General features: G+C 52.1%; 1 protein-coding gene across 1 annotated transcript in view; it reads right to left on the bottom strand.

Annotated features, from left to right (window-relative positions):
• Positions 1 to 8,098, bottom strand: part of VILL (villin like) — a 14,057-nt gene extending 5,959 nt beyond the window's left edge. The window contains exons 1-10 of the mRNA XM_003781798.2: positions 8,033 to 8,098; positions 7,767 to 7,841; positions 7,248 to 7,453; positions 5,385 to 5,493; positions 3,791 to 3,901; positions 3,276 to 3,475; positions 2,812 to 2,890; positions 2,619 to 2,717; positions 1,919 to 2,075; positions 1,639 to 1,739 (exon numbers count right to left, since the gene is read on the bottom strand). Of these exons, the coding sequence (XP_003781846.1) occupies positions 1,639 to 1,739; positions 1,919 to 2,075; positions 2,619 to 2,717; positions 2,812 to 2,890; positions 3,276 to 3,475; positions 3,791 to 3,901; positions 5,385 to 5,493; positions 7,248 to 7,453; positions 7,767 to 7,841; positions 8,033 to 8,098 (1,203 nt within the window). The remainder of the gene's footprint in view (positions 1 to 1,638; positions 1,740 to 1,918; positions 2,076 to 2,618; positions 2,718 to 2,811; positions 2,891 to 3,275; positions 3,476 to 3,790; positions 3,902 to 5,384; positions 5,494 to 7,247; positions 7,454 to 7,766; positions 7,842 to 8,032) is intronic.
• Positions 8,099 to 16,619: the final 8,521 nt, after the last annotated feature.

Here is a 16,619-nt window from a genome sequence, read left to right as displayed (position 1 = left end):
ACCCATCCCAGTCTGCTTGTCTGTCAAGCCCCCTTCCCCATCCCGCAAAAAAAAAAAAAAAGAAAAAGAAAAATTCCATCTTCCAGTGCATTAATAAAACAGAGCCTGTTCAAAGACTAAAGAGAAAACACTTTCTCACATTTGATGGTGTGGTTTCTTGTTCCTGTGGGCAGCCAAGCACAGAGCCAGACAGATTCTGGTCATATCCAGGTCTGCCCTGTGTTGGGAGTGAGGCCATGCTAAGCTTTGGGATTTCCCACCTATAAATCCAGAATAACAACGCCCAACACACTTCATCTCCAGGTGGAAATACCTGGGAATTCTTTACCCACATAGAGCCTGAAAGAATTCTCTGGGGAAGCTCCCCTTCAGACCAGGCCATCCAGACTCCTGCCTTTTGCAGAAGAGGCTGACTCCAACCACTGCCACATAAGAGTGGCACCTACCTGGCAGCCCTACCTTCTCGCTCAGGCCCACTCTCTGCCTTCCTGTCTACTTTCCTTGTTGGCTCTGCCTTTGAGCTTAGAGCCTGGGTCCCAGAGCCTTCCATCCCTCCCACCTTCACCCTCCTCTCTGCTTTCCTGTCTCCTACTTTCCCTGCCTGGCCCTCTCTGTCTCTGTCTCTGTATATGCCATCTCTCCTTAGCCTCCATTTCTCCTTTCCCTGTACCCCATCTCTACCTGCTCTTCCTATACCCCATCTCCTCCTCTTCTATCTCCTGCCCACTCCCTGTCCTTCTCCATCTCCTTTTCTTTCTGTCTTTCCTTGTCCCTTATCCCTGTCTCCCACTCTTCCTCCCTCCTTTCCCCTTATCCTCCTGTCTCTTCCCACTCATCACCTCTGCCCATCCATATAGCCCAAAGGTAGGAGAAAGTCTTGTGTATTCTCTGCTCTTCACCTACCTTGAGGATCCCTCACACAGGCCCAGCAGTCCTGCTCCCATAATTTCACAGCATCCCCATGTCAGCTTTGGGGCAAGAGAGGACCACAGTTTCTGCACCCATTATATAGATTTAAAAACTGAGGCCTAAAGGAAGAAAGGGCTCTACCTAGGGGTCAACCAAAAAGTCAAGATGCAACCCCACCTTGTACAGAGCCTGGAATTGGGCCCCCAACTCCTGTGTTTTCCAGAACATTGGTGTGAAACCAATGAGAGGTTGACAGTGTATGACAGTGTTTGGGGGTTGGATGCATGGGACTATGATTGATGTGTGACCATGCTGTGTTGGTGTGTCCCTGTGGGTTGTATGGGACTGTGGTGTAAAGTCTGTGCAATTTCATATTGGCTGTGATCATGTGGCTGTGATTATGTGCCATTATAAGGCATAATTGTGTGTGTCTGATTTATCATTTGCATATATGGCAACAGGGCACAATTAAATGACCAAGTGCCACTGTGTTGGGTGTCTGAGTTATACAAGTGGCCATGACCTGTGTATGATTAGCTTGACGTGACTATGTATGAGCCACCGGCTGGGAGAGGGTGTGCACATGCACACGTGCCTCCCACCCCCGGTGTCCCTGATTGGGTGTGGATGTGCACCTGTGTATACCTGGCTCCCTTTAGATAGCAATCACCTGTAGACACAACCTACCCCCTGTGTGCATCTTCCCCTAGGTAAGCTAATGCCCCTCACCTCCACCTTCCCAGAGCCGTCGTCCACCATCCTGAGCTGGGCCGCTAGCTCAGGCTGGCTATGCAGCATGCCCACGTCCAGTTTTACCTGAATCAATTTATCTGAAGGTGGGACAGAGGGTGTCAGTAGCATCCTCTGTCCCTGTCCCCACCCTTGCCTACTCTTTTACCATCTCACCGTTCTGTCCTGCCCTGCCCCTTCCTTACAGGCCACGCCCCTTACCCATCCCAGTCTGCTTGTCTGTCAAGCCCCCTTACCCATCCCGCCCCACCCTGCCAGCCCCTCTCCACCAGCCCAGTCATGCCTCCCAGCTTCCTGTTCCTGCCCTTCTTTGAAGACCAGGTCCGGAAAAGTTGCTGGAAGGCGGCCGACTCTGCTCCGTCGTTTACCACTTCCACGTTGGTGTAAGTTGGGTAGCCCTTGGCCCGGATGAAGCCCTGGAGCGGGGGCTCCGTCAGGCCTGCAACCTGAGGGCCCACTGCTCCCCTCCACCCCTGGGAACCTTCATTCAGGCTTCATGGACAGCCAGAGTTCTGAGATGTGTTAATTAACTGAACTCATGACCTACTTAACAGACTAACTCTGTCACTACTGAGTTATCTGAGGTCCCTGAGGGCAGGCAGGGTCCCCTTAGTCTAGGCCTCAAGAAAGGCTGGCTATGAGGGGCCCCACAGACCCGAGGCAGAGCCCTGTCTTTTTCCCCTCTCCCCCCCCCCCGCCCCAATGTAGGGCCACCTGGTCTTTCACTCTCAGTCAAGGTTTCTAGGGCAGGGCTACCTCCCCTATGATATCCCAAGATTGGGAATGTTTCCCAGCTCCAACTCCAGCATTGGGCTGTTTCCTCCCTCAGACTCCAGCGCAGAGCACCCCCTACCAAATACCAGGGATACCTCACCAATCAGATCCCAAGGCAGGGCTGTCTGCAGTTCAGACCCCAGGGCAGTGCTATGTCCCTCTCAGACAGGGCCCCAGGGTCTCACCCCAGCCCGGCTGAAGGCAGCCTTTCTGTCCTGGGGGCTGGACATTTGTCCCAGCCACACATAGATCTTGAAGCTACCCTGGTCCAGGATGTAGCAGTCCTGGGAGCAAGGGAGTCAGGAGCTGGTGAGTAGGTGGTCCAGTCTGGACTGGGGTTGTGGGGGTGGAAATGGATAAGGGTGGCTGGGGCCTTACCTCCTCCTGCAGTAGGTCCTGGGTCAGCGGCTGGGTTGCCAACTCCTGGATCACCAGGTCCTCGCCCTTCTCATAGACACTGGGGGACAGACACTCAGATGTGACCAACCAAGCGTCTCTCTGACCTGACTCCACTTCAGCCCCTTATACCACCCCTCCCACACTGAGACAGAGATGTGGGGCTTGATCCCTGAGTTGTCTTGATTTTACTGCAGCCTTGCTCTGGAGCCTTAGGCAGCTCCTTTACCCTCAAAGGGCCACAGTCCCCGTATGTACCATGGGTTTCTCAACAAGGCAACCACATACCATGCAAGAGTACAAACTTGGCCCAAGGTTCACATGGTCTGTCCCAGAAACCCACCAGCCTTTCCTGAAGGGCTTTCTGGAGATACTGTGTTACTGCAGTAATGATGAATGCAATCCTGGCCTGCCCACCCACCTTGTCCACCCCTGATTCCACTCACTGGTAGAGGCGAACATTGGCCTTCTGTATCTGGTTAATACTCTTGTTGGGTATAGCAGCACGCAGGCTGCCCACTCTGCGGCCCAGCACAGCCTCCATGATCTGCATGAGATCAGTGGCTTGGGCCTCATCATCCACCACACCAATCTGTGCGCGACCACCACGTTCCCGGTCCTGAAGCCTGTAGGTCAGGGCCAGTCCCTGTGGGAGAGGATCTGGCAGTCAGGGCTTTCCCAGCATGCCCCTCACTCCTCAGATAGCCCAGTGCAGAGCTTTCCTGTCACTGCTCAGCTCCCAGAGGCTGGAGGATGGGGAGAGGAAAGTTGGAGTTTCCTCATCCTTCCATCTGGGGGGATACCACCAGTGCAGGGTTTGAAATCATCCTGTGTATAGTAAGTGCTTCCTGGGTAGTAGCAGAGAGTCAAACCCCACATCATAGGGTGGCAGGAAGATAGGTACCTGGAGGACCACCCCCACCAAGCCCTGTACCCCCCATTTCCAGGGGCAGACACTGACCCGGGACTTCTCAGAAATGCTGGTCTTGGGCCCATTCCATTGGATCATCATCCTGCCTAGGTCTAACAGGAAGATGTCACCTTTATTAAAGCTGTTCCAGGAGAGCTCCACCTGCCAAGCCAGGGAAGGAGACAAGGTGTCACACCACCAGCACCCAGCCAGAGGGGAACATAGGAGATGTGTCACTTGTCTGCATGAAGCTATGTGCAACTGAATGTATGTGTAACTGACATTACCTGTCATAGAGTGCAGGCATGTATCTGTGGAACCATATGTGACCTTGGGTGTGGCTATGTGCATCTGTAGGTATGTGTGGCTGTGGCTAATGCTGCATTTCACAGGTGTATATGACAATGACACTCATCACTCAGTGCACATCTACAGCTGTGCATGTATACAGGTGGAGTATATGTATCTGTTTCTCTGTATTGTGTGTGTCTACATGCATGTATGTAGGAGCATGTCAGATGTGAACAGTGTGTGCTCATGATGACTGCATATGTGTGCCTATGTGGGAGACAGTGTGTGTCCTTGGACAAGGATAGTCATACAAATTGAGCCATGTTTGAGAACAAAAGGGGATACTTTAAATAATTATGCCAGGATAATAGGGGAAACCTAGGACTTCATTGAGGCTCTACATGACCAGAACGATGTGGTCACTGGGTCTGTGGGTGACAGACAGTGCCGAGCCTGTGTGGGACTATCTCTGTGTCACAGGGCTGCAACATACTGTTCAGACTATCACATGCATGACTCACGGTGGCCATTCATAGTGTAGACACTGTCCACTTGGATGCTTATTACACTAAATTCCAGCTAGGTGGCAGCAAACTGTCTTGTACTAACAAGGTCTGTATTTTCCTTTAACTCCTAACAGGTGGAAGAAAGGGGCACTCTCTTCTAATTCATGCAAGGGCACTCTAAGGGCTAGAGTAGGCCTAGGCTTCTCTATGCGTATGCATCCTTATGGCACACTCTGTGCACACACAGCGACTATGTGTATGAGAGTGTGGGGCTGTACCCCACCACATCATGTTACCTCCCATTGTGCTGCCAACATGGACCATCCACGTGTGCCATGTTGTCTGTCTCATCTGCCCAAGTTCTCAGCATGCCCATGAGACAGACAAGGAGCAGCGGCAAAAGTAGGCTAGAAGCTAGAAGTCTGGTGTCTTCTCTTCTAATTCAAAAAGGCCATCTGGGCTCAGCATCTGTAGCTCAAGCAGCTAAGGCGCCAGCCACATACACTAGAGCTGGTGGGTTCAATTCCAGCCCGGGCCTGCCAAACAACAACTACAACCAAAAAATAGCTGGGCGTTGTGGCGGAAGCCTGTAGTCCCAGCTACTTGGGAGGCTAAGGCAAGAGAATTGCTTAAGGCCAGAAGTTTTAGGTTGCTGTGAGCTGTGACGCTATGGCACTGTACCCTGGGTGATAGCTTGAGGCTCTGTCTCCAAAAACAAAGAAACAAGAAAACCCCAAAAGGCCTCTGGGAAAGCTGATAGCTCCTTGATTCCCTGCCAATTTTTGCATTTCCTTCAACACCTACTCTTAGCCATGTCCAGAGGTCGAGTCTCCCCTGGCAGCCCTCACCTCGGTGGCAGACACATGCTTCCTCCCTTGGATGTGCAGCAGTCGCTGGATGTTGTACACGTTGGTCTCCAAATGCCTCAGGTCTGAGGCTAGGCCTCCCTTCCTATAGCTGAGGAGGGAATGGAGTCCCATGTAAGAACACAGACTGTGAATGAATGGATGCAGATGTGAGCACATGCACATATGTACGTGGGGGATGTATGCCTACTGAATACAGTCACCTGAGTCTATGTGAACGTACATACAAGTGCACGGGAACACACATGAGACATGAATATGCATTTGTTTACTCTCGTGATGTGGACACACATATACATGTGTATATGTGGGGGTATAGTGTACGTCTGCTTATCCATATAAGGCTAGATGTGAATACATGGAGGCCGACACAGCATACATCAATATGTGTGTAGGTGACATGAGTAGTCACATAAGCTTATTTACAGGTGGACACATGGGAATGGTGTGTGTTTCTGCATGTGCACATAAACTTGTTCATGTAATACTGCATGTATTAGGCACAATTATATGAAATGAAAATGGCTGAATATTGGCAATTACCTATATTAAATATATGTTGCAATTATTTTAGAAAACACGTGAAGCAGTTTATGGCAAAAGACATTTCTTTCTTTCTTTCTTTTTTTTTTTTTTTTTGAGACAGAGCCTCAAGCTATCCCCCTGGGTAGAGTGCCGTGGCAGAAGCCTCAAGCTGTCCCCCTGGGTAGAGTGCAGTGGCATCACAGCTCACAGCAACTTCCAACTCCTGGGCTCAAGCGAGGCTCCTGCCTCAGCCTCCCGAGTAGCTGGGACCACAGGCGCCCGCCACAACGCCCAGCTATTTTTTGGTTGCAGCCGTCATTGTTGTTTGGCGGGCCCAGGCTGGATTCTAACCCGCCACCTTGGGTGTAGGTGGCTGGCGCCTTAGCCACTTGAGCCACAGGCGCCGAGCTGCAAAAGACATTTCTACCAGCACATAAAAGTAAATTCAAAACAAAATTAATGTTCACCCCTAGGTTCCAAGAGAAATGAAAACATTTGACATTTGTCTACATAAAAATGTGCATACAAATCTTCATAGAAGCATTATTCACAATAGCCAAAAAGTAGAATCAACCCAAGTCCGTTATGTGATGAATGGACAAATAAAATGTGGCATATCAATACAGTGCTATATTATTTAGCAGTAAAAAGTAAAGTAGTAAAACATGCTACCGCATGAATGAACCTTGAAAACGGTGTGGTAAAAGCCAGTCAGGAAAGACCACTGATAGGATTCCAGAAAGTACATTCCTGGTTGCCTGAGGCAGGGGAGGGAGTGTTGGAGGGAAATGTGGAGTGACTGATAAAAGGTGTGGGGCTTCTTTTTAGGGTGATGAAAATGTTCTAAAATTGTGGTGATCTGGTGGCACCTGTAGCTCTGAGTAGGGCGCCAGCCACATACACCCAAGTGTGGCAGGTTCGAACCTAGCTCGGGCCAGCTAAACAATGACAGCAGCAACAAAAAAAATAGCTGGGCATTGGGGCGGGTGCCTGCAGTCCCAGCTACTTGGGAGGCTGAGGCAAGAGATTTGCTTAAGCCCAAGAATTTGAGGTTGCTGTGAGCTGTGACACCACGGCATTCTGCCAAGGGTAACATAATGAGACTCTGTCTCAAAAAAAAAAAAGAAATTGTGGTGATGGTTGCATACATCTGTTAAAAGTCACTGAAACACCTCTGTATTTAAATGGGTGGATTGTGTGGTATGTGAGTTGTATCTCAATAAAGGTGTTACCTGCCCCAAGCCCCATTTAGTGGTGAGGAAGATGGTCAGTCCCAGGCTGCCATAGCCCAGGTACCACCACCTCCTCCCTGGTACTCACATGATTCCCGGGCGGAAGTAGCTGAGGAAACAGTCGGACTCGTGGCCTTGTGCTTCACGGTGCTGCACGGTCTGGCCTCTTAGCACCTCTTGCAGGCGCTGCACAAAGGCGCCCGCAGTGCCCTGAGCCTCGGCATCCGCCTCCTTCCCCACCCAGTAGTGCAGGTCACTGGACGCCCCTGGTGTTGGTGTCGGGCTCTGGGTGACCTAGGGCCCAAGTGTCTGTGTGTGGGGTGGGAAGGGGGTACACAGGACCCTGGGGTAGGGTGGGGGTCCGGGAGCCAAGGCACTAGTGAAGAGAGAGGTGGAGGCTGTAGCAAGGGCCACAAGGAGACATTAGGAACATGCTTCCACCAACAGGAGACAGCGAAGGGGGAGGGAAGGGCTAAGAATCCATAATGATGGAGCCCAGGTGGAACGTGATTCTTGGGCTCTCAACTTGCCTCCTCCCAGAGCAGAGTTTATGTCTGTTCTGTCAGTCTGGGCCATGTCACCTGTTCAGACTCCCCAGGTGACTCACATGAAGGATGATATAGCAGTGTTCCTCAAAAAAGTTCCCGTAAGCCTTCTCTGGTACTGGCACCATCTTCAGGTTCTGGGAAAGGAGAGTGCCTAGTGACAACTAGGAGAGCCCCAACCCAGGACTCGATGTGAGGTGACACTCAGTGGGGTGAGTGGAGAAGGGAGCTCGGAGAAGGGAGCTCAGCGTTGGGTGGGAGGAGCCTGGTGGCAGAGCCTCCACACTCTTCCATGTTACCAACTGTGCTGTCTGGTCATGCCTCTCACCTCAATGATCCATATGTGGAGTTCTCTGTGGCTCTCGATGGCTGGGAGGCCCTGGTCCACGTCCATCCTAGGTCAGGCAGGAATGAGGGAGGACACCATAAGGAACAAAAGCCAGCGTTCTCAGGTCGGAGGCCAACTCCTGGCCACTCTGAAATCCAAGCAAGAGCTCTTCCCACCTACAGCTCTCCAAAGCCCCTTCATCATACAACTTTCATTAAGAAGCTTTGTAAACACACAAGTGTCAGCAAGCCAGGACAATCACTACAAAGTAGCATATAGAGGCCCTGCAAACAGGGACCTCATCTGTCTGGGGGTATACTCTTAAAATGAGGCTGGTCTCTCTGGATAGGGCCAGGCTTTTTTTTTTGAGACAGAGCCTCAAGCTATCCCCCTGGGTAGAGTGCCGTGGCTTCACAGCTCACAGCAGCCTCCAACTCCTGGGCTCAAGTGAGTCTCCTGCCTCAGCCTCCCAAGTAGCTGGGACCACAGGCGCCCGCCACAACGCCCAGCTATTTTTTGGTTGCAGCCATCATTGTTGTTTGGCGGGTCTGGGCTGGATTCGAACCCACCACCTTAGGTGTATGTGGCTGGCGCCTTAGCCTCTTGAGCCACAGGCGCTGAGCCAGGGCCAGGCTTTGAAGCTCTGCAAACAGGGAGTTAGCAACTGGCTGTGCAGAAGACATAGGATCTGTAGTTTGGGACTGGCTATTGCAAACAGGAACAGCTTTCTCAGACTGAAAAAAGGGTCTCAACAGTTATAGATTATTTCAAAAGCAATGAGTTCTATAGACAGGGACCCTCTACCTGTAAAAGGACAGCCTGTGCAAACAGACAGACTCTACCTAGGGAAATTCAGATAGGATGGGCAGATACAGGCAAAGATTGTGAACACTGACAACGGCTCCATGAACAGTCACAAGCTCTGCAGATGTGGAGTTTTGCAGTCTGGGAAAGGCTCTGCAAAAGTGCATGGGGACATCCTTAAGATAGGGACTCTTTGTATAAGAAACAGACTCTGCAGGTATTTACAGGTACGTAGATAGGCAAGGCTTAGCAAACAGGCACAGCAGAGACAGGCTTTTGAAACACAGAGCTGTTCTCTAGATGTGGGCAGGCTCTGTATGCAGGATAGCCTCTGGAAACAGACTTAATTCTTGCATACAGGGAGGTGGGAACAGGCTGAGGAAATGATTATGAGCTCTGCAAAGAGATTCAGGTGTTGAAAAGACACAGACTTTGCAGTTAGGGAGAAGTTTTATGAGCCTACACAGGTTCTGTAGAGAGACAGCTCTATTAACAGTGACAGCTTCTCCAGAGAGAGACAGAATTTGCTCAAGTGAGCTGGCAGAGAAATAAGCTTTGTGTTAAAGCACAGATGCTCCAGATATGGACGAGACCTTGAAACCGGATTGGGTTCTGTGGAGAGCCCCAGGTTCTGCAAACAGGGATGGGCTTTATATAGAAGAGGGTGAGTTCTGGCAATAGGTAAAGGCTGTGTATATGTGGAAATAGGAATAGAGTGTGCAGACAGGTCTAGGCCCTGCAGAATGACACACATGCTCCCCTGACAATGATAAGCTCTTCATAGGAACAAACCCTGCAAGCAGACAGTTTCTACCAGGGAAATTCAGATAATATGTGCAAACAGGCAAACGCCCTGTCATAGATGATACATGAAGGGCTCAGGTTCTACAGGCAGAAGTTAGCTCTAAAATAGGAGAAGGCTGTACCATCAGGACTTAGTCTGGAGACAGAGACACTTATTTCAAAGGAAACAGGTTCTGCAGACAGGGACAGGTACTGTAAACAGACAAAGCTTCAGAGCTTTACAAATAGGGATAGCATCTTTAGAAAGAAAGAGGTACCCCAGACAAAGACACCAGATGAGCTCTGTAGACAGGGATAGGCTCTGTGTGCAGGGCAGCTTCTGCAATAAAAGCAAATCTTATACCCAGGGACAGATAATTTAAAGAGACCTAGAGTGTAAAAATAGACACAGGCTCAGGGCAGAAACAGGCTTTGCAAACAGGACAAAGTTTCTACAAAGCCCAGACAAACTCTGCACCCAAGGACTGTCTCTGAAGACTGAGGGCCTGCAGCAAGTGACAGGCTCAGCTGATGTGAGTGGGCTGGGCAAATCAGGCATCAGCACTCTCAAAACAGGGCTGAACTCTACACATAGAAGGCTCTGTAAGCAGCCACAGGCTCTGCAAACAGGATTTTGCTCACTTGAGTTTGTGTTGTGTGATTCTAAGTGTTTGGAAGAGGGAGAGAAACAGAATGAGAAGCATCTGGGGAAGAAGGAGGCTTCCAATTCTGTTGATTCTGGTACATCTTGGTTCACTCTCAACTTGTTGAGGCTTCCCTACACCACTCCTTCAGAAACCTGTGTATGTGTGTGTATGTGTGTGTTTGAGGTTTGCTGATCTTTCATCCTTGGAAGTTCTTTGTACATCTGACCCAAATCCTACCAGCTGCAACTTTCTTTTCTCATTGCTGTCTTGCTCAATGAACCCAGAAGTCACATCTTTGGCCCTGGTATGGTGTGAACTCCCACCTCCTCCACTCCAGCTGTGTCTTCACAGCAGGAACATGCTTAGCTCTGCTGCCCCTCCAGGGGGAACAGGTGAGACGAGAGATATAGACTTACAGGATCAGAGGCAATAGGTGTCAGGAAGTGCCTTCCCTTTGTCCAGTGCTCCATCTCGGGCCCTGGTGAACTCAGTACACTATGGGTGACATCCAAGAAAATGGCTATGGAAGTGGGGGCAGTTAGGGAGGAAGCTGTCCAGAGCTGAGTCATGTCACAGGAGGTTGTGGGGCAGGCTGGGAAGAGGGGCAGTTCTTCTAGGCCCTAGAATCTAGGGTGTTAGAGCTGCACTCACAACAGCATCCAGCTCCTCTGACACCCTATGGAAACCATGTACGGTGTTGGCTTTGGTCTCCTTCATCAGAGCAGAAGATTCCTGAAGGCAGAAGTTTGTCCTCCTGTTTACTGACAGATTCCAGTGGCCTGGTACCTGGCAGGCTGCTGAGTGAATGAGGTGGACTGTGTGAAAATGGACAGAGAAGGGAGTTGTGCATCTAACTGCACTGAGAACTGTTGAAGCAATGATGGCCTGTTGGTGAGACAATGCTGCAAGTGACAGGCAGGTACAGTGGCCATGAAATGGTCAAACAACAGAAGGCTCAGGGGACACTGAGTGACAGAAGGCTCAGGGACATTGAGTGGTGAGCACAGCAACGTGCAATGGCGACCCTGCAATAGGACACTGAGTGACAGGGCCCAGGGAGGGAACCAGGGAGGCAGCCACCAGAGATGCAGACAGACAGGATCTTGATGTGGCTTGTGGGACAGTGTAACACAGTGACAGACCCTTGGCTGGCCTCAGAACAGTGACAGCCAGGGCCCCAGGGGGGACAGGATAGTCAAACTGGCAGCCAGAAAGCCAGGACTTGGCTGGTTTCATTAGGAGGGGGCAGCATCCCCCCCGCCCAGGATGGTTGGGAGTGTGCCTAGTACCCAACTCGAGCCTGGGGAGCCAAACTCTCAGGCTGCCAGGGCCTGAGCTCCACCCCATGTCACCTGGGTTCACTGTCTTCTACCTGGGCTTTGAGGGAGGTGAGGGAAGTGAAGCTCAAAGACTATGTGTCAGATCCCCTTTCTTCCCCAGGGTACCCCATCCCCCAAAAGCCTCCTTTAACCTCTCCTTCCCTCTTTTTCCTGAGGACTCTCTTCCATTACTTTCCCAAGTGGGGCCCCTCCTATTGGAACCCCCCCTTCTACTCCTGGGGTGCACTCCCTCCACTCAGGGCCCCATTTATCTTCCACATGCCCAGTTCCTCCTTCCCTCCCTTGCATCCCTCTGTCGCCCCTCCCTCACTCTTCCCTCCTTGACTTCCCCATGCTCCCTTTTCTTCCCCTCTTCTCCCTCCTCACAGCCCTCCCTTAGTCTCTCCTTCTCTCCCCCAGGCTCCCCTCTCTCCTCCAGGTGCTCTCTTCCTTCTGCAGATACCCCTTCTCCCTCCCAGGACCCCCCCCCCTTTTCCTAGGTGCACCATCCCTCCTCTGGCTCCCCTTTCTCTCTCCCTGTATGCCCTTCCTCCTTTGGTATCTGAAGGTCCTGAGGTGACTTTGCCCAACTTCCAGGAAGGGGGGAGGTTCCCTGCATGCTTGAGGGGAGAAGGGGCACAGAAGGAGTAAGGGGCACGATGAGGGTGGGGGGCAGGCACAGTAATTCCGTGAGCAAGGGAGCTCTCCACCCATCTATAAAACCTGCTGCTTTCTTCTCCGGGGCTGCCAGCCACAGTCGTCCCGCCCCCATCAGTGTTCTCACCTGTTGGGCTACTTGCTGCCTCTCCAATTCTGCTGCAACTCTTCGACCCTGAGCCCCTGAGCCCCAGGACCCTGTGTCCACTCTACACCATCGACTTGGAAACACCTCTTCCAATCCCTTCCCCACCAGCTCTGGGAGCCCTCTCCCTGCACAGGCCTACCTGCTGGAAACTGCTCCTGAGCCTTCGCCCTTCCTGTGGGCAGAGCTAGGCCTGGCACAGGGCCAAGCTCTGCCTACAGCCCCCCTCCCCCACTGTAACTCAATCCCAGCTCCTGCCCTGTAGGACACACCCCACCACATAGCACTCAGCACTCAGCAGGCGGGGAGTTCAAACTTAGTCAATCAGTTAGTCAGTCTACAAATATTGACTGCAGTGTCTGGAATCTGGCTGCCCTGCCAGGACTATGGCTGAATCTGCCTGGCCTTACCTCCTGGGTACCACTTGCCAGAGAGAGCAGGAGATGGAGGCCCAGATGGGCTGAGAGGTGGGGTGTAGAATATACTGTGATTTCCTTCTCTGTGAGCCTAGCTGGGCCCCTGACCCCTTAACTGCTGGATGGTGGGCTCCACCTAGACCCAGAGGGCCAGGGCACTATAGCAAACTTGAGGAGGAAGAACCAGCCAGGCTGGGGCTGGCGGGCTCAGGTCAATTCAGGAGATGGTGGGAGGTGGCAGAGTGCCCTCTAGGCATCCCTGCTGTCCCTGTTCCCAAATTTGGGCTCACTGCCTAGAGCAGCCCTCCCCATGGAGCCCTGATACCCATCTTGGAAGAGGCCAGTAAGCTCTGGTAGGGAAAACACCTCTCCCACACCTTGGCTGCTCTCCCCCACTCCACTTTCTCTCTGATTATGGGGTAGAGGAGCTTCTGGAAGTAGAGCCTTCCAGAAACTCCATGACCACAAGCTTCCCTTTCCTTAGGCCACAGGCCTCAGTCCCAGCCAAGGCCCAGCCAGTGTGGGCAGCCCCTTAAAGGGCACGCTGCGAAGGCCTGCCTGCTGGCCCCAAGCCCCTTTCCCTATGCTTAGTCTTCACCCCACAGAGGTTCCTATCACAGAGTGGGGGAACTCCAGTCAGTATGTGGCTGTGTTTAGCAGACATGGTTAAGGTCCCTATGTGTGCCTGTGTCCTCATGTGGCCTGGGTGATTTCCCCCGTGTGACAGTGTGCCTGTCTGTCCCTGTCTGTGACAGGGGAGCATATTTGGCTTAGCTATGCATCCTTGTTTTCCTGTCTCTTCTGTCCTGTGCCCAGCAAAATTCTGTGGACTCACTCCTCCCCCATTTCCTCAGCTCCTATTCTCTGTGCTGCCCAGCCCGGTCTGGTCTCTGTTCTCACCCTCCCTGGAAACGGCTCTTTCCTAGGTCATCAGTGCCCACCCCCCCCCAAAGCTGGTAGTCAGTTCTGTCACCAGAACTGTCTCTCCCCACCTCCCCACACACTCCGTCTAAATGTCAACGGGTGCAGAGCTCAGGCCTTAGCTCCTGTCTGTATTCTAGTTTCCTGCCAAGTTCCAGTCTGAAGGCTACAAATACCATGGTAATGCTAGCGGCACCCTGACTCGGCTCCCCATCCCCAGGAGCCTCAGTCTCCATCCAGCCATCTGCTTACTCCTGTCCTGGCACCACTAACCTCACACTTAAAGTCCACCACCTCAGCCCTCTCTCAGATCTACCTTCTCTAGCCTTGCCTCCGGAACACATTCATCATGGTCAGTGGGTTGCTCCAGCCTTAAATCTGGGAGTTGTCACATTTCTCTCTTTCCCTGACAGCCACTGGCTAGACCTGGAGCCTAGGCAGCCCTCTCGGGCGCCTGTCCTGCTCTGCCCTGCCCTGTCCTGCCCTGAGAGCAGAGCTGGCCTCTCACCAGTTGGCAGTACGAGTCTTACTCTGTGTCTCTCGGTATGCCTGGTCCTTTGTCTATCCTCCCACAGTGGACAGAGGGACCTTTTTTCCCAATTTTTTTTTAAATGTGGTAAAATACACTTAAAATTTACCACTGGCACTATTTTTAAGTGTACAGTTCTGTGGCATTAAGGACATTCACATTGTTGTGCAACCATCACCCCATCCATCTCCGGAATGCTTTCATCCTACAAAACTGAAACTCTACACCCATTAAACACAGACTCTCATACCCCCTTCCCCCAGCTCCTGGCAACCACCATTCTACTTTCCAGTTTCTATGATTTTGACTAAATAGAGGGAGGCCCCTCAGCTCAGAATTTAACTATAAACCAGCTCATGCCACTCCCCTGCTTTAGACTTTCCAGTAGCTTCCCACTAAAGCTAGACTAGGACCCCAGTCTGACCTTGGCTGCTTCTACCACCACTCTCCCCATGCCCTACTGTGTGCTGGCCATCTGGTTATTTTTGTCCCTTAAAGACACAGGCTAGTGGCTCATTTGCTTCTAGACATTTGCACTGTGGCGTCCTCTGCCAGAAGCTCCTCCAGGAGATCTTTCCCCAGCTGCTCCTTTTCTGCATTTAGGCCCCAACCAAAATGGCACCTCCTAAGGGGCCTTTCCTCACTTCCTTAGTTAGGACAGTCTCCCTCACTAGCCATTGCCACTTCCCTTATTTTCTTGTTGTTCTCAGAACCCACTCTCTTTACTGATGGGGGTCCTATTTAGTGTCTATGTCCCCTGCTGAAGGTCTATGTCCTCTGCTGGGATGTGAGCCTCTTGAGAGTGGGGCCTTGATCACCACCACATTTGCACCTAGACTGGTGCCTGGTGCACAGCAGTTGCTTAGTATTTTTTGACATGTTCCTGTGGTGGATGCCTGACCCATTTGGGAGGTATATGTGTGTGTGCATCTGGACCCTTTGCAGGGCTCTGTCCTGAAGCCAGGCCCTGGAGTGGAGTGAGAGTAGTGATTGAATCTCCTCCAGAGTTCCAGCCCTGGCTCCGTCCCTGGCTCCAGCATTCACTGGCTAAGGGCCTTTGGAAATGTGTCTCAGGCTCTTTCTGAGCTGACATCTCTGCGAAGCTGGAGGGCACAATCCAGTCTCAGCAGCTCAGTGAGCAGCTCAGAGAACCTCTCCAGGTCTCTACTACCAAATTGTTGCCTGGAAAGAACTGCCCTTCCTCAGAATCATCCACCTTGTAAGCCTAGGATCCCAGGGCCAGGAGAGGGGGCAGGCAGGCCTGAGGTCAAGATAAGCAGCACCACCTTTTATCTGCCTGGACAATCTCCTGCTCAGGGCTATCACACCCATGGCACAGAGAGAGAAAACTGAGGCTTAGGGCAGGTTCATATCCAGGGGGTGCTGTAAGAATGAGACTGTAGGATATTCAGCCTTCCCCTCTCCCCAGAGCAAGAAGGGGGTTCTGCCATGCCTTCCTCTGCTCAGCTGCCCAACCCTACCCCTCTTCAAGGGGTCTTACTGGACGTCAGTGACCCTTCACTCCACTGACCTCTTCTTGGCCCCCTGCAATCCATGACCAGGTTCCTACCTGGCCTGGCAGGTTCCTAGGACTTTAGGCATCACTTTGTTCCTGCCAAGCTTATCTCCAAAGCTCAGCCCACTCTGCTCTGTGTCAATATTGACCCAAATCAAGGAGTGGCCCCAAGTTAACCACACCCCTACTGCACCCCTGGGCTGAGGTTACCCTGAGTCCCTCCCTGGCAGGTGCAGGAGTTTGCCTCTTGAGGAGTCTGGGCCCCGTGGGGTGGGAGGTGGCCTTCCTGAGTGCAGTCAGGGATAGGAGGCAGGAATTGCTGACTGAGGTCCCAAAGCCCACTGCCTGGAGACACCCTGGTCTCTCTCTCCCTGGAGGGAAGCAGCCAAGGGCCCACATGGGCCCTCACATCTGGTGGTCCTCTCTGGACTTCAGGCCCCAAGAGAAACTGTGACGCTGCTACTAGGGTGCCTGTGAGAACCACAGGAAGAGGATAAAGACCAACTCTAGGCAGAGGACGGGGTGTGTGGGCCTGCCCTGCAACACACCCACCCATCAGGGCATAGCCTGGGCCAGCAGTCTACCATCCCTGTTGGATGGTGGTGCCAGGCTGGGTTTAGTTCCCAGTGGGCAAGTCACCCTGGGCATCAATGGGCAGTGGGGCATCCACTCTGCTCCCCACCTCAGTGGGAAAGCAGGCACTGTCAGCTACACAGTATGTGGCTTATCAGGCCCCTTCCTCACCCTGTAACCTCACCCCTAGTGCTTAGGTGGGATTTTCTTCATGTTTCTGGATTTCTTGAATTCTTATCAATGAACCTGTAAGACTGATCTTTTTTTTTTTTTTTTT

The sequence above is a fragment of the Otolemur garnettii genome, unplaced genomic scaffold (genome assembly GCF_000181295.1).
Source record: "Otolemur garnettii isolate 467f Iridium unplaced genomic scaffold, OtoGar3 scaffold00002, whole genome shotgun sequence".
Taxonomy (NCBI): Eukaryota; Metazoa; Chordata; class Mammalia; order Primates; family Galagidae; genus Otolemur; species Otolemur garnettii.
Note: the sequence above shows the minus strand (reverse complement) of the source record. Positions and strands in the feature narration are given on the sequence as shown.